The 26,906-nt window shown below is 37.3% G+C and overlaps 2 protein-coding genes across 12 annotated transcripts in view; one reads left to right on the top strand and one right to left on the bottom strand.

Moving 5' to 3' along the window:
• SLC25A27 (solute carrier family 25 member 27) overlaps positions 1 to 16,283 on the bottom strand; it is a 40,920-nt gene extending 24,637 nt beyond the window's left edge. For 7 of the 10 annotated variants that reach the window (XR_004438757.1, XR_004438758.1, XR_004438759.1 and 4 more), the window contains exons 1-7: positions 15,907 to 16,283; positions 13,196 to 13,387; positions 10,160 to 10,244; positions 6,806 to 6,928; positions 4,408 to 4,520; positions 1,649 to 1,733; positions 198 to 290 (exon numbers count right to left, since the gene is read on the bottom strand). Coding sequence is in view for 6 of the 10 variants with exons in the window: in XM_033217377.1 (XP_033073268.1) it covers positions 198 to 290; positions 1,649 to 1,733; positions 4,408 to 4,520; positions 6,806 to 6,928; positions 10,160 to 10,244; positions 13,196 to 13,387; positions 15,907 to 16,009 (794 nt within the window). In the remaining 4 variants the exon portion in view is untranslated. Of the gene's footprint in view, positions 1 to 197; positions 291 to 1,648; positions 1,734 to 4,407; positions 4,521 to 6,805; positions 6,929 to 10,159; positions 10,245 to 13,195 lie in introns of all 10 variants that reach the window. The other 3 variants (XM_033217374.1, XM_033217375.1, XM_033217376.1) reach the window with 3 other exon arrangements.
• Positions 16,284 to 16,377: 94 nt separating this feature from the next.
• Positions 16,378 to 26,906, top strand: part of LOC117087312 (24-hydroxycholesterol 7-alpha-hydroxylase) — a 103,381-nt gene continuing 92,852 nt past the window's right edge. For both annotated transcript variants that reach the window (XM_033217371.1, XM_033217370.1), the window contains exons 1-2: positions 16,378 to 16,802; positions 25,752 to 25,887. In XM_033217371.1, coding sequence (XP_033073262.1) covers positions 16,626 to 16,802; positions 25,752 to 25,887 — 313 coding nt within the window. In that variant the 5' untranslated portion in view covers positions 16,378 to 16,625. The remainder of the gene's footprint in view (positions 16,803 to 25,751; positions 25,888 to 26,906) is intronic.

Raw genomic sequence — 26,906 nt, 5'->3', positions numbered from 1 at the left:
TTGTTAATTAGCTTATCTCCCCAAAGGCATGTCACTTTTTCATCAAAGAGCAGGTAACTGCATAAAAACAATGCTCTTAATTTTCTCAAAAAACACACGAATACATTTCTATCAATAAAAAATGCAAAGATGCATCTTTAAAAAACAATGGTATTACAGACATTCAAGAACATAGATACTGAAGATTTTTTACTTACCTTCCTTGTTTATCTCGTGGTTGATTCATTATTCTGCTTTTGATGACATCGGCTGGTGTTCCCAGAATAGAAGCTACCAGTCCAGAACATAAACTATAAATACAAATAAATGAAATTGAAAGATGATATGTAGTAGTTTCTAGCTTAGGAAAGGGAATGTGGTATTCAGAAAGAATATACTACTAAATATATTCTTATAAGCTTCATAATGCTCTTTTTGCTTAAAATTAATGCTAAATTAATTAAAGAGGTAGAAGAAAAAATCAAAAACAAAAAGAATGTCAGTTAACAAACGGGCATTGTGTACCTGCTGGTGCCAAGCATTCTTCTAGGCAGTGAATAAGACAGGTAAGACCCTGCCCTTGAGGAGCTTATACTTCACTTGGGAAAAGGCAGAAGTTAAATAAATAATTTCAGAAGCTGACAAAAGCTATGAAAAAAAACATGGGGAAGTGTGACAGGGAGCAAATGGGTGACAGGCAGTCAGGGAAAACTCCTGGGGTGACAGCAGAACTGAGTGGTCAAAAAGGACACATCTGTATGAAGACCTGAAGGAAGAAGGTTACATGAAGATAGAACAGTACATGCAAAAGCCCCGAGTCAGTAATACTCTCGGAGTGGTTAAATTCACACACACACACACACACACACACCACACACACACACACACACACACACCCCTACCTCCAAATATTTGACTTGACACTATTATATTTACTTTTAGGGTCATCTAAATAGCATAGGAAGTTTTAGAATTTGGAAACAAGATCAGAAGCTAAATGAAATCACTATAATGTCAAGGACAGTAGACATCTATAAAATAAGTCATTCTAATGGATAATTTTAAATTGTGTTGCAAAGAGATCAAGGTACTGCTCCTTCCTGGAAAGCCCTTCTTCCTGTCCCTTTCTGTGAAGAGACACAGCCTTTCAAAACCCTTGTCTATTTCTACCTCCTTTGTGGATCCTTCCAAGTGGTTTTTTCCTTCCTCTGAACCCTGTAGTAACTAGTTGCTTCCTTTTAGCATTTCCTGTAGAGTGTTTTTATGTTTGTCTTGTTTTCCTTGTTGGTAAGTTCCCTGGGTAGGAATTGAGTTTACCCCTTTGATGCCCACTGCAGAGCCCTGCCCAGTGCCTTTAACATAAAAGGCACTCAAACTTATCTGTTGAGTTGGAGAGTCTATCATCTTAGCCAGTTCCTGGGATGGCTCCATCAAGGTGCAAATATTTTGAGAAGTTTAATCCAAAACATCCTACAACTTTGTCTCTTCCCCATTCTAACTGCAACAAACTTTAAGAAATTCATCTTTATAAATATACTCTTCTCTAAAGGTGATGCCAGTACAATCCCAATCAAATGAGTCTAAAGAATTTATGCCAAATATGGAAGAAAAAGTTATTTAAAAAAAAACAAAAAACAAAAAACCAGAGTCCAACTAAAACAATCCTTACCTTGATAAACCATGAGTCATGATATTGTCCTCAAGTGGTGTATTCAATACCAAGTAGTGTTTCACTGTATCGTAAGTGGTTAAATCTGGCAATGGAAAAAGTTTAAATATTCATCAGTCAACAGTGAATGTCTTGTGTCAAGAATATGCTAGGCTTGGGGCAGGAATGTGTACCAGGATAAAAGATACCAAGGAATCTTTCTTGTTCTCAAGGAAAGCACAGCTACAGACAGAGAGAGAGGAAAAGAAGAAGAGACAGAAAGTCAAATGTATCATTTGGACTCCTGTATCTAGCTGCGCCTAAAGTCAGCTCAACCCCTGGGTCTTTTAGTATTTGAGTCAATAAATTACTTTTTTTAACCAAAGCTGAACTGAAATCCTGTCACTTATAAATAAAAGGTCCTGACCATTATTCTACATTAAGCTTTTTATACGTTTTCAAGACAGGGTCTCTGTCACCCAGGCTTGAGTGCAGTGGCACGATCTCGGCTCACTGCAACCTCTGCCTCCTGGGCTCAAGTGATTCTTGTGCCTCAGCCTCCCAGGTAGCTGGGATAATTTTTAAATATTTTTGTAGAGATGGGGTTTTACTATGTTACCCAGGCTGGTTTCAAACTCCAGAGCTCAAGAGATCTGCTCACCTCAGCCTCCCAAAGTGCTGGGTTTATAGGTGTGAGCCACCGCGCCCGGCCCTTTTATACATTTTCTCTAATGGCAATGAAGAGCTATGAAAGGGTTTTAAATAGGAGAATGACATCACAATGCTGGAGTTATATAAAGTTTACCCACACTAAAGTATAGGGAAGTAAGTTTTAATGAGGCAAGAATGGATAGGTACATTTGATTGCACTGGGGGAAACAGCCAAGGACAAAATGAACAAACATCCTTGCTCTCTGTTGTGGGATGAGACAATAAAGTAAACTACATGGTGTTTCAGATGCACTTGCTCTTGAAGTAAATGCCCTGAAGACAAAGAAGGTAAGGAAAGGGGAGAGAGAGTACCAGAGGGTAGGGAGGAATAGTTTCTATTAATTTTAAATAGGGTGATCAGGCAAGACCTCTTGATAAGTGGACATTTGAACAGAGACCAAAAGAAAGCATGAGAAAACAAACTTGTAGATAGCTAAGAGAAATTGCCCCAGGCAAAAATACAGTATGCTTTCTAACCCTGAGTCAGGAGTCAGCTTGTGGTGTTAGAGGAACAGCCAGAAGACTGGGCCAGCAGCAGCAGAATATGCAAGGAGTAGCAGAGTCTAGATGATGAAGAGCATCAGAAGCCAGGGGAGGCTTTTGAGCAGAGGAGTGACTGCCCGAGGTTACTATTTAGAACTTAATAGAACTATTGAGAACTCTATTAAGAACTCAATAGTTCTATTAAGAGTAGACTACAAGAAAACAAGGCAGAGCAGTCAGCCCTGTAAGCGATTATGACGACTTGAATAAGGGAGTTGTGGAGCCCTGGTCAGGTTCTGGATAAATTTTGAAGAATCAACAGGATCAGCCAGCAGACTGAATACAGAATGGTAGAAAGAAATCAAAGACAACGCAAGGTTTTGAGTGTGAACAATTTAAAGGACAGAGGCACCATTTATAGGGATGGTGAAAATGAAGACAGCTTTACATTTTAAAAAATAAGGTAACAGCAAAGATAATCTTGATAAAATCAGTTTCAAAGGCATAGTGGGGCAAAATGGGAATGGGGTAGATATGGAAAGACCAGTTGTGAGGCCTCTGTAGTGGTCCAGTTGGAGGGAATAAATAATACTTGGACAACAGAATGGCTCCAGGGATGGAGAAAATATATGAGTCTCAGATATATCTGGAAGATGGAATGACTGGATTTGGTGACTGCCTGGATATAAGCAATGGAGCAAATGAAAGAGAAGAGCCAAAAATCATGCCTAGGTTTCTGCTTGTACAGCTGAAAGAGTGGTGATATATTTTTGAGATTATGAAGAATGTAGAAAGAATGGTGTGAAAGAAGAGTTTCTAGCTTCTTTCTCACACAAAGATTGACTTCCTTTGATGTTTAGGTGGTGTATTACTGGAACCCCCAAATGCTATTTATATTCCAGTGACAAGTTTTAAGGATACCAATAGCGTGTTAATATCTGTGTTTCAAATAAATCACTCTGGATACCAGGTACATATTTGAGGATGGAGGAGGAGATGAGTTAGATGGCTGTGGCAGTGGTCCAGCTGAGAGGTTTTCAAGGCTGATGGTGTACAAATGGTCATTTTAAGGATACTAAAGTAGTAGGTATTGGAGGGGAAAACTTTTAAGAAATATTTGGGAGACAGAATTGGTAAGTGAATATGAGAAGTGAGGGGTAGGGATGAGTTAAGAGAACATTCAAGTTTCCGGCCTGGGGTGTTAGGAATGGGAGCAGGATTGCCAGGGGAAAGATTTGGACAGTCTGGATATAACAACGATCAGATAGCTGTATCTATTGGTTTTAATCTTAAAGGAAAGTCTGGACTAGAGAGTAGGACCTTAGAAATAGTTTGGCCTTGTCTCCTTATTGTCACAATTTCCCTATTTTAGTAAATCCTTTTCATACATCACTGTAGAATGAAGCAAAAATGCTCTGTGGAAAATATTCAATTATGACCTAGAACATCTATACAGCGGTCAACAATATATGGTCACCAATATATTATAAATAAAAATAAAACATAAATTTTCACTTCTCTAATTTAAGTAGCTTTTAACTATGAAGGCAATTAGGATTTTTAGAATTTAACAAAGTTTCCATTACCTCCCATATTCACCAGCGCTGCTCTTTGTATATTGGGTACCCAGCCTGCCCACAGCCCACGTATTCCTCCTTCAGCTAAGATTTTTGCAAATGCATGATGTACACCACGAAATCTAAGGAGAATAATAATGAAATGTGAAAACTCCATATATTCCTGTGTATGAAATGCAACTGGATAAGCTTCACTTATAGCTCTTATCATCTGGAGTAAATAACATCCAGATATAATTTATCCAGAATTATTAGAAATTGAAGCAATCTACGTAAGTCCAATTTACAGATAAACATAATAATCCTTTAGAAAAAAGGCCAACATTTGACTTAAACATTTTTAACAGAAATCTTTATAAACTGTGTCATCTTCTCGATTATTAAACAGATAAAAATACCTTTCTTGATATTTTATATTATCACTACACATATTAATTATAGGAGAAAACCAAAGGTTATCAGACTTCTGGATTAATTTTACTGGTGATGGAAGGGACCTGCAAATTTTTACAGTTCATCAAATAATGACATTAACAACAATTAATCTCATAAAAAATGACAGACTAAGAAGTAAAAAGGACAATTTCATAATAAGAGTTCTTAAAACGGAAGAATTTTAGCTTCAAGAAAATTTAGTAGACTATCTTGCTCATTTCTCTATAGATAGATGAAGAATGGTGCTGAGGAAGCATAAACCAAACATGGAAACTTCTGGCATTAAAAAAAAGTCTGAGCTTTATGCAGTCAGAAAAACCTGAAGTCAAATGCCACCTTCACCACTTACTAGCCTGTGTGGCTTTTACTCAGGCATCACACTTTCTGAATCTCACCAAAAAGACAATGTCACATATTTATTGGACACACGTAATTGCTGTTATGCTACATGAGAAGTTATGACCATGAATGATGATCACTGTAACTAAAATTTATGGAGCACTAAGTGCCAAGTATTTAATATACATGACATGCATTTTAATACTGAAAACTCATGAGATAGATAATATGATTCTAATTTACATTTGAAGAAACCAAGGCTTAAAATGGGTAAGGAACTTGACTATGATTACAAAGCTAAAATGTGGTAAAGACTGGCTTTGAATCCCAGGCTGTCTGATCTCGATGTTCATGCTCTTTACTGTAGTAATATAGACTTGTCCCCAGTACAGGTTAATATAAAGAGTCTGATTATTAAAATGCACTACATTAGGTGTATTCAAAGCAAAAATTTCCAACATTAAGAACAAAGAGGAGGAAAAAACTGAGGGATCAGTTAAAAACTCAGATATTTCTGGATCCTAATAACCAGTTTTCTCCTCCTATCCAAGAAGGCAGCGTGACTTCTCCCTGTTACTTAGTCATTAGAAGTTGTTATAAGATGGCAAACTGGGCCTTGGGGTTCTATAAACTACTTGGTTAAGTCACAGTGGTACCCTTTTCTCCTGTGCTGTGCATGTTCTCTCTACATTTTGAAGACTGAAGGGGACCCTGGGCTGCAGTAGCCCAGCCTCCTTTTCCACTGAGTCAGCTACATGAAGAGGGGCAGAGAGCAGTGGTCAGTGGTGAAGATGGCCCCAAACCCTCCTTTGCCTCTGGCTCAGCTGCAGACCTGGAGTGTTCGGAGGAGCAGCTCCCTTTGTACTCAGCTGAAGTCATCCTGTACTTCCCTTTTTTCTGGGAAAGGTCTATCCATCTGCATGATTTTGTCCCTTTCCCAGGGGAAACTAAGTAGTATTTTAATAAACTGTTGAATATGGAACCCTTGAAAGAAAGTCGGATTTTAATAATATAGTGTAATGCAATGGGAGGATTTTATATACCAAAGCCATACTTAAAAATTCCTTTAAATTAGGGAAAAAGAGGGCTTCAAGATGAAGGAGGAATCAGATTCAACAAGAAAGTTGGGACAATATGCAACGTTAACCCTGCTAATCTCTTCCTGCAGGGTAAAAGGAACGAAAGCAAGGTTTTTCACACTAATGAGCAGCCAGGCATGTTAACCATCATGACAGCCTTTTGAGGGAGTTTGTAAAGATGAAAACCCAAGAGACCAGAAATGTTGAGTACTTCCACAACACCAAGCCACAATGGTAAAACTGAGATTCATACCAGGGCAAGGTTTTAATAATCAAACTGTTTATGTTAACCTGCAGCAGGGGACAAGTCTAGCCTTGGCTAGAAAAAGCAGCAAAGAATATTACACACATATAATTTGTCTGGTATAGAACATGTACACTTTCTAGTGCAAAGAAAAGATCCAGCTTAGTTTTCCTCTTAATGAACTTCCAAATTAAAAAAGTCAGAAGTAATATCTTTACTGCATATTGGATGATAATTCTACCAGGTACATGTTAAAAATATGATGGTGGCCAAGGGAAAAAGAGAAGTATTGGTTAATTGGAGAACTTACCGCAATGGTTTTCCTTCCAGTTTCCTTTTTCCTTCCATTTGCATCTGAACTTTCACTAGGTCAGTTGGATTGGCTAAAAACTGGCCAATAACACCAGCCATCATCCCTCCAATGACTGATTTCCTAATTGTAGAAGGAAATTCTTTTTAAAGTTGCCATTAATTTCATGAATTTTATAGCGAACCAATACTGAGCTAGTATAGGGCCTCGGTAAGAGATTTCAGATCAAGTAAAGAAATGGATATACCCAAGTAAGTCACAGAGTAATAACAGTTTGACTATTTACTGATGGGAGGTTAACGGAGTATAAGGAGTGAAAATTTCAGGCCTTATATGGCCTGAAATCCAAAGGAAAGAGCAGTTGCTTCAAAGATATACACATCTGAATTGATAATTGTAGTTTAACTCCAACTACGGGGGAATAAAAACTGGGTAGATGTAGTCAGCCTAACAGACAAAGGCTAGACTCCAGTCACCTTTAACCCAGATTACTGCAGTAGTCTCGGGGAAAATAAATACTTTATTTCCTTTTACTTTAAAATAACTTGAAGAACTATAAATGGGTATAAAAGAAAAGTCTCCTTCTGACCCCTATGCCCAGCTCCCCTCCAGTGAAGCAATCACAATTACTATTTTATTATATCCCTTGCCAGAGATAATAATGAATTCACTGAATGCTCATATCAGGCACTGTTTTGAGCATTTTAAAAATACCATTTAGTTCTCATATCAACCCTCGTGACAGTGCTGTCATTCTGTCAGATGAGGAAACTGAAGCACAGAGCAGTTGAATGACAGCTCAAATCACGCAACGAATGAGTGGGACAGCCAAGATGTGAATCCAGACAGCCTGCATGTAGAGCCCACAGTCTTAAACATTAAGTTATGACTGACAGTTTGTGCATACACAAGCATATCTGTATAAATGTTCCTTTGTAAAAGCACTAATATAGAATGTCAAGTTGTACAGTGTTCTGCACTGTTTTCTTAACAGCATATCTTAAAGGTTATCCCTATCAGATCATATAGAGCAGCCTCATTTTTTAATAGTTTGATAGTATTTCATTTTATGGATATGCCATAATTTATTTAACTAGCATAACTTTAAGAAATGTGAACATTTACATAACATTTGCTAGAGCCTGTCAAATTGCTTTCCAGAAAACCTGTATCAATTTGCACTTCCACCAGCAATGTATGAAAATGCCTGTTTCTCCACACAATGATGAGCACAGTACATTATCATATTTTCTTCTCTTTGCATCTCTCATAACCACTCTTTTCTATTTTTTACATAATTCTAATTGTTTATTCATCGACTGTTACTGTAAGCTGAATGATGGCACTCAGTATTAAGTATAAGACTGGCATACCATAATTACCAAATAAACTGTTCTGATTGGGTCAAAAGGACATTAAACCTACCCACCCTGAAAGTTCTGGTATAATATTTCCTTTGAACTTTTTACTTAAACCTTTGCCTTCTGGAAGAAATTCCAAAATGAGAGGACTACTAATCTTCCATTCCATAACTGACTCTGGGAAAGCAATTAGTATAGCTTAGTACATTACAATTTTTCAAAAACAGGATAAAGAAATGTGGCCTGAAAGGTGAAACTACATATTGCCCTTTTTTTTTGTTGTGACTTGGATTTTTTTAACACTAAGAAAGATTTTATAGGCATCTTTCTATGCTAGTCACATGAAACCCACCTCATGCTTTCAATAACTGTGTTATGCCATAAATATATCATAACCTACTTAACTGCTTCCAATCAACAGTTTAAATTTTAAAAAAAATTTTCTATCATCAACACTACTACAGTCAATATCTTTGTGTCTATCTTGATGCATACGTAGAAGCATTTATAAATGATTATAATCACAAAGGGTTAAAGGGTTACACATTCAAAAATGTTAACAAGTAATTTATGCTCCAGAAAGACTATCATAACTTATATTTCCACTAACAGCTTAAAGTTGGTTTTAATTAATCCCCTTGATTATTGGTGAGTTTGAACATTTTAATGTTTAATGAACGTGTGTATTTCTTTTGTGAACTGCCTATTGGAATCTTTTCCTTAGTTTATTGTGTTTTTTCCCTCTCTCTCTCTCTATATATATATCTATACACACACACACATACTTACACCCTCTCTATGCACACACACACACACACACAGGTGAAGAACAGGTTGGTATGTGCAGGCAGTGGAATCTTTCAGCTCATTAGTGCACCACTCTTTGCAAGAGAATCAATGAATTGCTTAGTTCTCTGAAGGCATAGATCAGATTTTGCAGATCTTCTAAGTCACATTCCAAAATTTCCACTTTATTTTGTGGGTGATTAGAAACCAGTGACAAGTTTTAAGGACACAAATAGCATGTTAATATCTGTGTTTCAAATAAATCACTCTGGATACTGGGTACACCTTTGAGGATTAAGGAGGAGACAAGTTAGATGGCTGTGGCAGTGGTCCAGCTGAGAGGTTATATATTATAATTATATACATAAAATTTTTTGTTTTATTTTTTATTTTTTGAGACAGAGGCTTGCTCTGTTGCCCAGGCTGGAGTGCAACAGTGCAATCTCAGTTCACAGCAACCTCCGCCTCCCGGGTTCAAGCGATTCTCCTGCCTCTGCCTCCTGTGTAGCTGGGATTACAGGCCCCCACCACCACACCCAGCTAATTTTTTGTATTTTTAGTAGAGACAGGGGTTTGCCATGTTGGCCAGGCTGGTCTCGAACTCCTGACCTCAGGTGATCCGCCCACCTTGGCCTCCCAAAATGCTGGGATTACAGGCATGAGCCACCGTGCCCAGCCTGTGTTTTCTATATTTCTATTTATTTATAGGCACTCTATGTATATTATTTATAGTAACCAATTTTTTCAGTTTCTGTTAAATAATATACACTTACATTAATCATCTCACCTAGTCCTATAAAAACACTTAATGGTTAGTGTTACTTCTATAGCTGTGAAAACTGAAGATAAAAAAGGTGAAGCAGTTTGTCCAGGTTATACAGTAGTAGAGCGGAATTTTAGCCCATCCCTGTCTGACTCTAAAGCTGAGAGTTCTTAATAAAAAGAGAAATAAAAAGGTACTCTATAAGAATTCTTTCAACAGTAAAATATTAACTATCTCTATATATGCTCCTTATATATGTATGTACATGTATGTCTGTATACCATGTGCAGTAAATGCTCAATTATCTGGACTTATATTGTAATTATTTATTATTTTAAGTCCATAACTTAAGGCAATTTGGGTACAAATGTACAATTTTACATAAACCTAATAAACATTAAGGCATTTGGGGCAACGGCATGTTATTTTCAAAACAAAACTTACCAAAGGGGATAATGCTCATCTTCACTCTTGCCAAACACAACCTCTCGGAGATGTTCATATGTGACCATTCGACCTCCAGAGTACACTGTGAAAAAAGATCATTAAAAAGGTAACTTTGGCTACATGTATCTATATGCTTATGTCTGTATAAAATAAGAGGACATTTCGACATGGCCTAGTCAATCTCTCTAGCTGTGTCTTTGTCTCATGGGGCCGATGCTTCTGACATGTGGGTTTCTTGATGCTTCTCCAAATGGGGCATGCTCTTTTCAGACTCTTGCCTTCTCACACACTGTCTGATCTTTCCAAAATGAATTCTCCCTTCTCTGCTTTACTAACATGTCCTTGTCTTTCAGGACTCAACTCAAAAACATGTTTTTCAGAACGTGCTCTCTGACCTTTTGATCATATTGATTAGAAATTAACTTTTCTTGCTTATCTTTCCTTCAGACCATGAGCTTCTCCAGGCAGGCTCTGAATGTTTGTTTTTACTTACCCCAGGTGCCCTAGTACATACCTTGGTGCACAGCAGGCATTTTCATTACATAAAGATACATAATTTCATTGGAGAATTTATTGTAATTTTTCAGCCAAGTATCAAACATATGAAATGAATCTTAGCTGTAAAACAATACAATGAACAACAAACTACAAACAAAAAGAAATGAAACTCAAAATAATAATGGGATGCAAAGGAGAAAATATTTTTAAAATGATGGAAAACAAAATAATTAAAATCAACACATGGTATTTGTATAGAGAACTTTCCTTAATGTTTTAGAAAGTTGATGAAATATTTTAAGATACTCGAAAATATACAACTTGCAAAACCAGTAACAGTTTCTGCACACAATTCTAGAAAGTTTTTGATGATACACCCTAACTTACTCATCTGGAGAACTGAGTCTTTAAAAATATTAAGCCAGCAAATATCAGAAATTAGAACTGAGCACTTTTCTGATCAAGGATCCTTTCCTGCTTCAGGAAACATTATGAGGAGAAAAATGCCAAACCTATCCTACCTCCTTTGAAGCTAATTTTATATTCTCCTGTACACAAGCTAAAAAGTCAAGTCCTCCTCTTGTGAGTGTCACTGTGGAAGCAGAGTAGAAAAATGTTCTCACTGGCATAGTTGCAACCATCTTCCTTTAAGGGTGACTAAGGCCCACATAGCTAGTTAGGTAGCCTTGGAACTGGGGCAAAAATCACCTGTGTTGCATTTACACTATAGCCAGTGTTGGATTAGGCAGTCAACTCTGTTCTCTTTCAGAGTAGCCTGCTCTTAGATTATGAGACAGAGACTAATGAGATTTGGCACTGTAATAAATATATGTTAATTTTCAAAAAATATGAAAAATTTAAATTATGTGTTTAAAGTTCTTAAGTGAAGAAAAATATCAGCTATTCATTTTTTTCTTTCTTAAACCTATACAAATTTTTATTAAAATTTTCAAACACTGAAGAGTAAATAATATATAACTCCCTCTATCTCTACCTATTGAGATTTATCAACCACTAACATTTCTGCCATATTTCCTTAATTTTCTAACTTTTAAAATTTATTTTGTATTCTTTTGAGACAGAGTTTCACTCTTGTCACCCAGGCTGGAGTGCAATGGCATGATCTTGGCTCACTGCAACCGCCACCTCCTGGGTTCAAGCTATTTTCCTGCCTCAGCCTCTTGAGTAGCTGGGACTACAGAAATGCACCACCATGCCTGGCTAATTTTTGTATTTTTAGTAGAGACAGGGTTTCACCATGTTGGCCAGGCTAGTCTCGAACTCCTGACCTCACGTGATCTACCCCCCGCCCCGTGCCTCCCAAAGTGCTGGATTACAGGCATGAGCCATAGCACTTGGCCCAATTTAATTTTTTTAGAGATGGGGTCTTGTGTTGTTGCCCAGGCTGGAGTGCAGTGGCAGGATCAAAGCTCACTGCCACCTTGAATTCCTGGATTCGAACTGTTTTCATACCTCAGCCTCCTGAGTAGTGGGGACTACAGTCATGTGCCACCTTGCCTGGCTAATTTTCTTATTCTTTGTAGAGACAAGGTCTTGCCATCTTGCTCAGGCTGGTGTTGAACTCCTGGACGCAAGCAATTATCCTGCCTTGGCTTTCCAAACTGCTGGGATTATAGGCATAAGCCACCATACCTGGCTTGCTTCATTGTTTTTTGCTTAATTAATATTTTAAAGTGGTTTACAGACTTCATGATAGTTCATCCCTAAATACGTGAGTATGCGTTTCTAAAAATTTAGGACAGTAACTTTTTAATAATAATTGGTAGTTAATTTTTTTCTTCTTAAGAGACTATATGTGTTCTGGCCAGGCACGTTGGCTCATGCCTGTAATCCTAGCACTTTGGGAGGCCAAGGCAGGTGGATCACCTGAGGTCAGGAGTTTGGGACCAGCCTGATCAATATGGTGAAACCCCGTCTCTACTAAAAATACAAAAATTTCATGAAGTCAAGAGTTCGAGACTAGCCTGACCAACATGGTGAAACCCCATCTCTACTAAAAATACAAAAATTAGCCAGGTGTGGTGGTGTGCGCCTGTAATCCTAGCTACTCAGGAGGCTGAGGCAGGAGAATCGCTTGAACCTGGGAGACGGAGGTTGCAGTGAGCTGAGGTCATACCACTGTGCTATAGCCTGGGCAACAGAGAGAGACTCTCTCAAAAAAAAAAAAAAAAGAAAAGAAAAAAATTAGCTGGGTGTGCTGGCGTGCACCTGTAGTCGCAGCTACTTGAGAGGCTGAGTCAGGAGAATTGCTTGAACCTGGGAGGTGGAGGTTGCAGTGAGCCGAGATGGCACCACTGCACTACGGCCTGGGCAATAGAGTGCAACTCTCAAAACATAAATAAATAAATAAAATAGATACATAAATAAATAATAATAAAAAAAGACTGTGCTGCATGTGTTCAGGTATTGCATCAGTAGGAGAAAAAAACTAGCTTGTTTTTGGACAAACAGAAAAGCACAGGAGACAAACACATAACTCATAACAAACTTACCAGCTAGAATCAAGATAAATACCTACGTGTCTGTAAATGGCCGGTGTCACTCCTTGCCAAAGCTTTAGAAAGCCCTCCTCTTGAATGATCCCTAGGGCTGTGCGCACCATTCCCCTATAGGGGGCAGATTCTCTTGCACCGTCTCCCAACCGAGCAAGAGCTGCTTCTCCTTGCATTTGGAGTCGAGTTTTTGTGAGATCCAGGGGAAAGGTTGCTAACAAAAACACAAATGCAGGGAAAAACCCACAACATTCAGAGAAACAAACAAAAATCTAAAATCATAGGAGTAATATTTTCCCAAGACGGGTTGTTCTCAAATTTTAGAATATAACAGAATCAGCTAGGGAGATTTTAAAAATTAGAAATTTCCTAGCCCCATGCCCATGGAATCTAATTCAGTAGGTTGAAGAGGGTTTAGAAACTTGATTCTCACACAGTTCCAAATTTAAGAATCACTACGCAAGAGCATCTCGTACCACTGGCAAAAAAAAAAATAAAATAAAATAGAAATGACAAGCCTTGGGTTCTTTCTATTCAGAAATTTCACTTGAATATCTGTTAGTCATTAATTTTTGCTTTTCAATGGGAAATAATTTATCCATATTCTGTACCATCCTCTTGACTGCAGCCATGATTATTTGAGATCTAATGTAACATTAGAATATTGCACTATATATTCTTATGTACTATAATAAATGCTGGAGGAAGCTGAATTCTATAATTTCATGGATGATGTTCACATGCAGATGAATCACTGACATGATGTTTGAGATGCAGAAGATGTAATGGAGTTTATAATGTTGTCTTTTATATGCAAGGGTCACAAGCTCAATATTCTTTCAATTAAAGCACATATGGAATTATTTTTCCAGCACTAAATTATATGCAAGGCCTACTCATGGCCTCCTTACAAGTACTAACTGTATTTTGGAAAAATTTTTTGGTTTTAAATTTTAAATTAGAGATAGGCCTTTTACCTTAATACAGTTAAGCTAAATGGCCTACATAAGGAAGATAAAGCTCATAACTTTATAAAGAAAATGTCCTGAATATTTAAAATAATGACGTTCAGACAAGTTCATGAACATTACTCACATTATATGAGACTTTTCAATGACCACCACCTGACACAAAACCTTAGTATACCTTTTCCAAGAGAAAACAATGTGGGGAAGGGAAGTGAATATTAAATCTTACCACTGGTTTTTGGAAAAGTTAGTATCTTGCTGACAGTTTCCCTAGAACAGAAGTAGCTTGCATAGACTTCAAGCAATGTTTTATTGACATATGAAACCTGAAAAATCTTAATAGGAATCTCCATATTACACAGATTATGTCTTTCAAAATAAGTTTTGTTTTCTTGCTGGTTTCCTAAATGATGCTTCAGGTTCCTGAAGTGATTTGTACTTAAAACCATCCCACATTTTGATTTCCATCCACTCTCCCCACACCATTCTCTCCATGAATTTTTAACAAGGAACAGTCCTGTATAAAAGCCATTGAGTCGCAGGGGGGACATATCAGTTAAAAATAAAACCTGGAAATATCATTCAGCAATCTGCTTTTAGATCTTTTTAAGCTGATGAATTTTATTTCAGTAAAAACAATGAAAATTAAAAATTCTCCATCATTTTGGAAAGGAGAGACATTAAAAAATAGAGGGGCTGAAAGGCAAAATGGAAGAGCACAAAACAACCGATCATGGCTGGCTATGCTAGAATTAAAAAATAAACTCTTAAAATAGGACCAACTAACATTTACAAATGATAACGCATCAGAACTGTTCTTTTTATTTTTTTGTAACAGGCAAGAAAATGTAAGGGTAATCTTAAAATACACAGTTAAGGCTTCACAGGAAACACATGAGTACACTACTCACAAAATCCTTGGAATAAACGCTACTTGCTCATTCAAGGGCATCATCATTCCACTCTAGATGGCCTCTTGAAGTTTTTTCTGACTCATTTAGGCAGATGTAGCTGCTCTTCTATGCTTTTAAGACACCTAATAATATCTTCATTATAACAAGTGCACATTATAATTCTCTTTCTCTGTCTCCCCAGCAGCCTGTAAGAAGGTCAGAACTGGGTCTTTTCAAATATATATCCACAGTCCCTGGTATTGTAGTAATTATAAAAATGTCGCAACTAATTGGTGTCCTGCCTTGGGTTTAGCAATCATATATTATTGACTTCTCAGAATCCTGCAAGGCAAACAGTATAGATGAATTACACTCAGAGAGGTCAAGTAACCGGCGGATGCTTAAGTCAATGCTCTGTGAGTGGCAGGTTAATAACGGAAGTCCCACAAGGTAGGTCCACAACTTGGACCCACAAGATAATGCCAGTGTGGCTGTGTAAGACTATAAACTACAGAAATTATCTCAGTAACGATGGAAAACAGATTACGTTTTTAAAAAGGTCATCCTCATGAAAAGGAAAATGATTCCTACAGAGGAATGACAGCTGGCGAGGCTTCTCAAAGTACAACATTCAAGCACCACAGCACATGCCTAAGGGAAGCATTAGACGAGATTAGAAGGAAAAGGCCGTGGAGACCTCAATCCCTCCTCCTCCCACCGCGGGCCTGGCCTCCACCACCACCTCCGCCAGGCGGGCCTGGAAGGGGCGACCTCTCCGATGCGCACTGCCGGGCGCCAAGCCGCCCGCGCTCCCTCCCCCAGCGCGGCGCGTGCCACTGGCCCGGGAGGCCCAGGCGTGGGCAGCCGGGTACCTAGCTCGGCCACGGTAGCCGCGCAGCCGGACAGTAGGAACTTGCTCGCTCGGGGCCATCTCTGGGTCAGCGGCAAAAGCCTCTCCTCCTCCGGGACGGACATTCAGCAGCAGGGCAAGGCGATAACGCACCCCTTCTCGCCGCTGCACCGCGCCGCGGCTGCCGCTTCCCTGCCAGGGCGGCCCCTTTTCAACCGGCGAGTGGCCGGATGAGGACCATTTCCCTCGTTCGGCTCGGCCGGGCGGACCCGCAACCTTCCTAGCAGTCCCAGGCTGGAGTGGTTCAGCTACCCCCTGCACCCCAGAATAGGAAAACACAGCGGAGCCCAGGAGGTTACTGGGCAATGTAGTCCGCCGGGCTCCACGACGTCTCTGATTGGCCTGCCGCGGGGCCCGCTGCGGCTCCGCCCCCGGTCTCCATAGCAACGCGACTGGTTCTCGCCCGTCAGTCCTAGCCCGGCCCTGCCCTGCCGCTCCCTGTATTTTTTCCGCGCTGGCTGAGATTCAAAGAGAAGTGGAGGTGGGAGGGAGCGACAATGCAAAAATCACCTAAAAATTGGGACACAGGAAGGAAGCTACAGTTACGAAGGAGAGCTGCAAAAGTTGTAGCAGAAAGATTGGGAGTCCCGTCAGGTTCCGTAGCCCATAGAAAAGAAGCAAGTGCCAGGACGGCAGGACTGTTTCACACTTCTCTGATTCTGGAAGGTGCTGGACAAAAACATGGAACTAATTTCCCCAACAGTGATTATAATCCTGAGTTGCCTTGCTCTGTTCTTACTCCTTCAGCGGAAGAATTTGCGTAGACCCCCGTGCATCAGGAGCTGGATTCCTTGGATTGGAGTTGGATTTGAGTTTGGGAAAGCCCCTCTAGAATTTATAGAGAAAGCAAGAATCAAGGTATGTGGTCGTGGCAGGCGGGGTCTCCAGAGGACACACTGCTTTCTTTTTAAAATTTTCTTTCATTGGCTCTTAAGTGCAGTGCTAGAACACGGGGAACATACCTGCTTGCCTCAACTAAAGGATCTAGTCACTTCTGAAATCCTCTAGTAACAATTAACAATATTCTGTGCAAAATTTTGCGAAAGAAATGAAATACAATTGCAGCGTGCATCTACATTTTTGGAAGTAGAGTTTAACTTTTCGTGTTTTTACTTCATCGAAGTTAAGTTCCAAATCTATGCGTGTTCAGTAAATGTTTGCAGTAATTGGGAAAGATAAAGTGTAATCCAATTTAAGTTTGTGAAAATGAGTAATTCGTATCCAAATCGGAGTTAGCACCAAAATATTGCACAAATTGCTTGCACAACTGGTCCATACAAAATAAACTGGCTCTATATTTTTAGCTGACGTTGTTATTTGAAAATGATGTGCTCCATTTTCACTACGGCCTGAGGAGACTAGTAATCCTCCTTGTACTAGATGTTTTTGTCTTCAAAGTATCTTTTAAATGTCTGAGCACTTTAAGGAACAGACCTTTATTAATGTCTTTTAAGTTAATTAAATTTAAGTCTTTTATTCAATTTCCAGTCACAAAGATTTTATGGTATTTGATTGTCTAATAAATTTGTACCATATTAATTATCATTATTCTTATGAATTATAATACATTCTGTGGTGACCCGTTTTCCATCTGGTTAGCCCAATTTGTAGAATGAATTTATACGTAGTAGCATTATTTTGCCACTGATCATTTACCTTCAAAATCTCTGAGATTCCAATTTAGTAAAAAACGTATAGAAAATTAAAGAGAACTAAGATGAAAATAAAAATAACCCAGCATATCACACCAGAAATACTGTAAAAATTTAATGTATTTATATTATGTTGGTCTTTTTCCTATGTATTTACAACTATTTAATGAACAACAATGGAATAATAGTGTAATACTCTTTTATGTCCTTTCGACTTTAACATATAATGTTAATAACTTTCCTGTACCATGAAATACTTTGAATCTTCCTTTTATGGCTATATTTTGTCATAGGAGGATACACTAGTTTACTTAAATCTCAATAGTTGGGTTTATAGGTTGCTGCCAACCTTTTTTCTTTCTCTCAACCAATGCTCCAGTGAGCATTCTTGCGTGTGTGTGTGCATGTATTGATTGTGTGGTTGTACATTTTGCATTTATCTGATTGTTTACTCAGAATAAATTTCTAGGAGTAGAATTGCTGAGTCAAAGGACATGCACATTGAAATTGTTTATATGAAGGTGTTACCTTTGGAAAATGGTGTATGAATATGCAATTTTTATTTTCCATTGACTGTATGGAATTGCCTAACTTCTCATATCCTGGGCCACACTGAATGCCATAATTCTTTGAAATTTTTGCTAGTCTGATAGATGAAAAATTATATCTCCTAAAGAAATACTCCTTTGTCTCCCACAGCCTTCCTTACGCATATGATTTTGATAATTTTTAAGGAACTGTTTTTTTACAAGCTTGTGTCAGAAGGCTAAATATTTGTGAGGTCTCTGTTGCTATCCTGACTAAACAAAACAAGTTATTGCTGGACTCCATGGCTCACACCTGTAATCTTAACACTTCGGGAGGCAGGGGTGGGAGGATTGCTTGAGGCCAGGAATTTAAGACCAGCCCGGGAGATATAGCAAGACGTCATCTCTACAAAAACTAAATATAAAAATAAAAAAATTAACCTGGTGCAGTGGCACACGCCTGTAGTCCCAGCTACTCGGGAGGCTGAGTCGGGAGGATTGCTTGAGCTCAGGAGTTCCAGGTTCCGGTAAGCTATGACTGAGCACCTGCACTCCAGCGTGGCAACAGAGCAAGACCTTGTCTCTTTAAAAAAAAGAATACGACTGCTTTATTTGATGTTTTACTACTAAAAGCTTTTAAGATTCACCCTTGCCTCTTCTTGTACCCTTAATCTGGGCAGTATGATAAAAAAAAAAAAAAGCCAGGGTGCTCCCACCTTTGGTGCCAGGAGAGATTCAAACCACAAAAACCCCAACATTCATGCAGGAAGGCTCACACCAGAGCCTACCCCCTAACCACAATAAAACCCTAAGACCTGTCTCTTTTCACTGTTTTCTCAAATCATTTTCAGATCAGCTTGAGAGGACTGCCCTACTTTTCCCAGAGAAGTCTCATTATGTATGAAATAAACCACTTCATACCCTCTCGGGGTGTGTGTGTGTGTGTGTGTATGTGTGTATGTAAATGTAGTCACTGTCTTGACATCCAAACCAAATCTTGAGTGGGAGGTTCCATTCTGAGTTTTTGCAGTGGCTGCAACAGGTACTCAGTAGACTTGATGTGAAATTGCATCTAAATGGCAACTGCATAATACACTACTTATGGCGTATTGAACCTTCAAGAAAAAACTTCTAAAATCCCATCATTAGCTAATACTCTCAGCTTCTCATGCCCCTCTGGAATACTGAAAAGAGACAACTTTGGTGACCACAAAAAAATCTTCCTATTATTTTTATTTAATCTTTGAATAGATTATGGATTTATATGGTTCAAAAAATTGTAAATATAAAAACTACGGGAAAAGTCCCTTCAACCTCTGTTTCCCTTCCACCCAGTTCTCACTCCTCACTCCCAACCTTGGCAACCCTGTAATTCATTTCTTATATGTTGTTTCATAGTTTCTTTAACTGTATACAAGCAAATAGAATTACAGAATTATTTTCCACCTTATAAGCAAAATATGTCATATTATTCACACTGTTCCATTGTCAATAGGTATTTACTCTTTACATAATAGTACCAGATAGAACTCCTAATTCTTTTCTTTGAAGATGCATGGATATGGCTGCATTTGTTTAATAAATTTCCTCATCGACAGACATGGGGTAGTCAGATTTCTAAGATAACCTGCAATGATCCTACAATTATTCCCTTGTGTAATCACCTCCTTTTGAGTATCAACAAAACCTAGTGACTCACCGCTAATGAACAGAATATGGCACAAGTGATCTGATGTTACTTCTGTGATTAGGGCTTTCATCTTGATAACAGACTCAATTGCCTTCCTAGTTTGCACTCTTTGATGATGAGAGCTGTCTTTATAGAGAGGCCTACAAGTCAAGAAATAGAGGGAGGTCCTGGCCAGCCCCAGTAAAAATCAAAGGTCTTCAATCCAATAGCCTGTGAAAAACTAAATTCTGCCACCAACCGTGTCAGCTTGGTAGTGAATACTACTACCCGAGTTGAGCCTTGAGATGACTAGAACCCAATCTTTAGTTACGAAATTCTATTACAAAAGAAAAACCCATATTGCAAACCTGATACTTTGTACTTTATAATTGAGACAGAGGATTTTGTTTATGCTTCAAATTGCCTGGTTATATCTGTCTTTTGTTGATTAGAATTTACCATTTTTTAAGCATGAGACATTGATAAAATTTCTGGCACTCTAAGAGAGTTATTTTAAACACGTAATAGTATAGACAATCTGCAGCTATCTACAAGTATCTATTTGTTGACACAATGGAAACATTATTTGAAAACAGTGTCCCAAAGTGTACTAGGCTGAAGTTCGGTATTTTGTAAAAATATTAAATAAATAGTTTAAGTAAATTGTTGGAAAAATATTGGCTCAACAAAGCATCATTATTTTTCAGGTTCTAATGAGGGAAATGGTGTCTACCTCCCACCAACAGGTATAGAATGTGAAATTCTGAAAATGTGGGCATAGGATCTAAATGTCAAGCAGCCCCCCAAAATACAAAGTTCCCTACATTAAAATAGGTAAATTAGACAACTTCTGCAGTTTGTCTGCTTAAACAGCTATTGGGAAGGACACCTCCTTTAAGCCTCTCTAAGTGATACTTAAGTCTTACCTGTAGTCATCTATGTTGAGTTAAAATCTACTTTCTTATATTATTAAAGCTGCACCAATTTTGTTTTGGATACTGTTTGGATGATACATATTTTTCTATCCCTTTCAATTTTTTGGAGTCTTTATATTTTAACCCAGTCTCTTGAAAAATAAAAGATAGATTGAACCAAATTAAAATAAAAATGCAACATATCACAATTTCTATCACTATGTGCTTATATTAGAAAAGAAAAATCTGAAATTGATAAACTTTCAAGAATCATCTCCTTCTAAAAAAGAGTAAAATAAGCCCAAATAAAGCAGAAGGAAGGAAATAATAAAGAACAGAAATCAATGAAGTTGAAAATTTAAAAAATAAAATAAGGAAAATCAATGAAAGAAAGAACTGGTTTTTTGAAAAGACCAGTAACATTGCCAGACTTCATGCAGGACTGATAGAGAAAACACAAATGGCCAATGTTTGAATGAAACACGGAATATCACTGCAGACATCAAAAGGGATGATAAGAAAATACTATGAATAACTCTACAAACATAAATTTAACAAGTTACATAAAATGGATCAATTCCTAGAAAACCATATTCTAACAAAACTATCCAATATACAATACATAATTTTAATAGCCCTACACTATTAAGAAAATTGAATTTGTAATTTGATAACCTCCCAAAAAGAATTATCTAGGCCCAGCTTGTGTCATTGGAAAACTATACCAAATGTTTAAAAAAGAATTAACTATGAGTTCTACACTATTTCTTCCGGAAAGTAGAAGACATAGGAACATTTCCCAGTCTATTTTATGAAGTTGGCATTACCTTGATACCAAGTCACAGATAGTACAGAAGAAAACTACAGACAAATATTACTTATGAATATATTAATAGATGCAAAAATAACAAAATATCAGCAAATAAAATTTATCAATATATAAGACGAATTACCAAGTGAAGTCTGTCAATCCATGTAAGCTGCTGTATTAACAAGCTAAAGAAGAAAAAGTACATAATTGATACAGAAAAAGCATTTGACAGAATTCGATATCCATTCCTGATATCCATTCATGATAAGGAATAGAGGGAAATTTCCTAACTCTATAAAAGACATCTACAAAAATCCTTCAGTTAACAGGACACTTAAATGATTAAAGACTAAATACTTCCATGTGATTGGGAACAAAACAAAGATCTCTGTTGTCACAACTCTTATTCAGCATAGTGCGGGAAATTTTAGCCTGTGCAATAAAGTAAGAAAATAAAATAAAATACATACAGATTTGAAAATAAGAAATGAAACTGTCTTAATTTGCAGATGACATCATTGTCTATGTAGAAAATCCCAAGGAGTCTACAAAAACCTCTGGAATAAATATAAGGTATACATAAAAATATCAATTGTTTGGTTATATACGAACAATGAACATGTGGAAACCATAATTAAAAATACATTACCATTTATAATAACTCAAGAAATATTTAGGTACAAATCTAACAAAACATATAGAACTTGTATGCTAAAATCCACAAAACATTGATGAAAAAAATCAAAGATCTTAAGGGAGACACATACTGTATTCCTGATTGGAAAAGTCAACACATTAAAAATGCCAGTTTCCTCCAAACTGATATCCAGGTTTGATGCAAATACTATTCCCAATAAGATTTGCTATAGATATAGACAAGGTTATTCTAAAATTTATATGGAAAGGCAAAGAAACTAAAATAAATGAAACAATTTTGAAAAAGTAGAATAGAATGAGAGGAATCATTCCACTCAATTTCAAGGCCTATTATTAATCAAGATGATGTAGTACTGGCAGAAGGATAGACACAAAGATCAGTGGAACAAAGTAGAGTATCTAGAGATAGATCCACACAAGTATGCCAACTGATTTTTGGCAAAGGTGCAGAAACAACTCAGTGAAATAAAGATGGCTTTTTTAAACAAATGGTCATGGAGCAATTTGACTCCGTAAGCCAAAACAAACAAAACAACAACAAAGAACCACCCCCAACACACACACACACAATGAATTTCTACCTAAGTCCTATATCATATACAAAATTAACTCAAAATAGATAACAGACTTAAATGTAAAACATAAAGATATAAAACCTATAGAAAGAAATATAGAAGAATATCTTCCTAATTTGGGATAGAAAATAGCTCTTAGACTTAACACCAAAAGGACAGTTCATAAAAGGCAAAACTGATAAATTGAACCTCATCAAAATTTGAAAACATTTGCTCTGTAAAAGAGCTCATTAAAAAGAGTTAAAGAAAAGCTACACACTGGGATAAAATATTTGCAAACCACATATCCAACAAAGGACTAATATCTAGAGTATATAAAGAATTCTCAACCCTCAACAGTATAATACAAAATCCAGTTAGAAAATGGGCAGATGACATAAACAAGATGTATCAATGAAGAGAATATTTAGATGGCAAATAAGCACATGAAAAGATGTTCAACATCAATAGTCATTAGAGGTAAGCAAATTAAAATCATGAGATACTACTACACATCTATCAGAATGGCAACCATAAAAATAGCAACACCACCAAATGTTGGTAAGGATACAGAGAAACTGGATTACTTATACATATGGTGGAAATATAAAATGGTACAGCCGCTCCAGAAAACACTTTCCCAGTTTCTTAAACATCTAAACACACAGCCAACCATATGACCTGGCAATTGCACTTTTGGAATTTATCACAGAGAAACTTAATGTTTACATAAAAACCCAGATATGGATGTTTATGTTTGTGACAGCGCCAAACTGAAAAGAATCTCACTGTCTTTCAACTTTATTCATTTTTATTGTTTTTATTTTTAGAGACAGTCTTGCTGTGTTGCCCTGGCTGGAGTGCAGTGGTGCAACCTCAAAAACTCCTGGGCTCAAGTGATACTCCTGCCTCAGACCCCCAAAGCAGTGGGATTATAGGCATGTCTAGCTCAGCCTTCATAATGTTTAAATAAACTGTCGTACCTTCACACTGTGGAGTACTACTCAGAAATATAAAGGAGTGAATGATTGATACACACAATTTGGATGAACATTCAGAGAATTACACTGAATGAAAAACCAGTCCCCCAAAATTGTATACTACATACTTCTGTTTATATAACATAGTGAAATTCAAAGTTATAGAAGTGGAGAACAGATGAGCATTGCCAATGATTAAGGAGAAGGTGGGAGTGGGAGAAACAGTGGGGGTGGCTATAAAAGGGCATCATTTAAGATCTTTGTGGTGATGGAAATATTCTGCATCTTAACTGTATCAATGTCAATAGCTTGGTTGTGACACTGTACTAGTTTTGCAAGATGTTAATACTGGGAAAACAGAGTAATGGATATGTAGGCTGTCTCTGTAACATTTCTTACAACCCCATGTTAATCTACAATTATCTCTAAATAAAAAGTTTAAAAAATATACAAGCACCACTTCTACTACATACCATGTGTGCCTGCCTTTACTTCGTAATACTGAGGCTGCTGACGTTGCATACAAGAAAAGAACAAAAGGAAAGCAAGTACAACAACACAACAACAACAACAAAAACCCTGTTACATAATTTCTAACACTGTGCATGACCATCTTTCACTCTGCAGTTATATTGCTGTTACTTTAAATGCCTCTCATCAACAATTATCTCAACTGCTGATTCAATGTATTTGAATGTGGTTAGTCTACACTTGTGGCCAGGTGCTTATAGATGTTACAAAAGGTTACCTACTAATGGGAAGCTAAGAATTCTCATTTGAACAAAACTTTAACAGTGAAAATAAGTTACCTTCTAAGTACTGGTTAACAAACAATTATAGATAGGAATGTTAGAAAGCAATGTAGATGTCTGGATCACTAATGTACAAAAATGGGACTTCATTTTTTTGGTGGCTTAATGATTTTTGGGCCTGCAAGTTGCCTAGTACTACCCAACAGTGTGTTGCAGGAGTAATCATGTGCCATCTCTTGGGAGGTATAGAAATGACTAATACTGAAGTAGTGATGAGCATAAATTATGCCTTGAGAGATGTATAATACTGTAATGGAATATGAAAGTATGATGATTTATTTTGATGATAGAGTCATGGAAAAGATTGTGGTTTGTTGCCCACATTCGTAATTGAAGAAACTGATAAATTATACTTAGATGCCAATGAAGATGATGACATATTTTTTTTCCCAGCAAGGTCATAGACCCCTGATATCAAACCCCATGCTAAGTATGTTTACAGGTTGCTAAGAGTGATCTGATAAAGAGGGGAAAATTAATGATGTAGGAGAGAGAGGCATAAATGTAGAAAAGAGAAGGCAAGACTGTAAGATCCATAACACAAATGGAGAAGTGTTGACATTTCACAAGGGCAGGAGCTTCCATCCGTGTTAAGAGGAGGGAACAGATGGAGAATGGGTGCAAATGTATATACCTTGCAGGATTTAGTAATGAGAAACTGAAACTGCTACTTGATGGCTCCATTTTTCCAGTGAGTTACAAGGCAGGGACACTATGTCAGAGTGGAGAGGTTGGGTAGGTTGTACAGGTGAAATAGTCATTTTGAAAACTAGGAAAGTGAACAGATTAGGAAAGTGTATAGGATTGCAAGACATTGTTGAATAACCATAGATTTCCTGTGAACCAGCTGGCACTATTGAACTTTCTTGTTGCACAATATTCAGCTATAGGTTGCTTATAAGTCTACTAATATCTTGAAAACAATGTTTAAATGTCACAATGTTGATATAATTTCTAATTATTTATAATTATTATTTTCTACTTATTTCATACTACAAGAAAGGAAGCTACAAATAGGCAATAAAATGATCAAAGGGAACATTACATGTCAGGACAGAACAAATTAAAATTTATATAATTCAGATCTGACTAAAACAATCAGAATTTATAACTAATTACCAAATATAATAATTTGTCTTTTGACTGTAACTTCAACTTTAGGATTCTTGAGGAGAAAGGTCTTAAACATGGCTTAGAAATGCTAATATAATCTGTGTTTGTTTTATTTCAGTATGGGCCAATATTTACAGTCTTTGCTATGGGAAACCGAATGACCTTTGTTACTGAGGAAGAAGGAATTAATGTGTTTCTAAAATCCAAAAAAATAGATTTTGAACTAGCGGTGCAAAATATCGTTTATCATACAGGTAAGGAATATTTTCAGATAGTCCATTCGAAATCCAACATTGGAATCCAGGAGTAGTTTTAGGTAAAAATTACATCCTCACTCCTCTATCAAGAATGATGAAGGTCCATTATTTTATTCTTGAGGTATGGGTAGAAGAGGAAAGAGTTATGGGTAGAAGAGTTTGGCCATTGAAACGCAAATGAATGGCAGCCTCATAAATTTAGATTTGAATTAGACACGTGAAAGTGATAAGGTTACCTCATTGATGTTTTCTTTAGAGAATATTTGGAATCTGTATCATGTTACAGCTTCCAAGATGTCACTAATTCTGTTCTACCGCTGTGTGTACAGTGTTCTACAGGCTACAGCTCTTGGACTGATTACATGCTATTCAGTCCCCGAAACTAGAATTCCATGGCTTAGTAAATCCTTTACTGTGGCATTTCCTGACATATTTTGTAGGGCTTTTACGGTAAGTGGGAGCTTGACTTGCCCTTTCACAAATCCTCTGTCTTCAGAGACTGCCAGATTGTACAGTCAGCATGCTTCCAGTATGGCTGTCTGCCTTCATTTCTTCCTAGGCTGCAAATGTGTGTACTGGGGCCATGTGTCCTCCCTGGAATGCAGAGCTAGTTCATTTTGTGTCTGGTTCTTTTTTGTGCTTTCACAATGTTTTTGTTTGCTTCTATTCTCTGTGACTTCTTTCTCTCTGTTTGCCTTTTTTCTTCTTTGGTTCCTTTTCACGTAACCTTTTGTGCATTTCTTGCCATTAAGATAAGAAAGTTTGTTTTAAAAACTACCAGTAATCAATAGAATTATATATATATTTTTCTTCTTGCATGCATGATATCACAACCTGTTGGTGAAATTCTTTGATTATTTAGTGCTTCTTGATACTTGGACTATGGAATTTCAGATCAAATAATAGAAATATTTTGAAGGCCTTTGATCTGTAGAGTCACATATCCCTTTAAAAAAATTTGCTAAGTTAACAGAGGTGTATGGAAATGATTGAGTTTTTTTCACCTGGGCCTCCTC

Source organism: Trachypithecus francoisi, unplaced genomic scaffold, assembly GCF_009764315.1.
Source record: "Trachypithecus francoisi isolate TF-2019V2 unplaced genomic scaffold, Tfra_2.0 Lachesis_group10, whole genome shotgun sequence".
In the NCBI taxonomy this organism is placed as follows: Eukaryota; Metazoa; Chordata; class Mammalia; order Primates; family Cercopithecidae; genus Trachypithecus; species Trachypithecus francoisi.
This window is presented reverse-complemented; position numbering and strand designations above follow the sequence as displayed.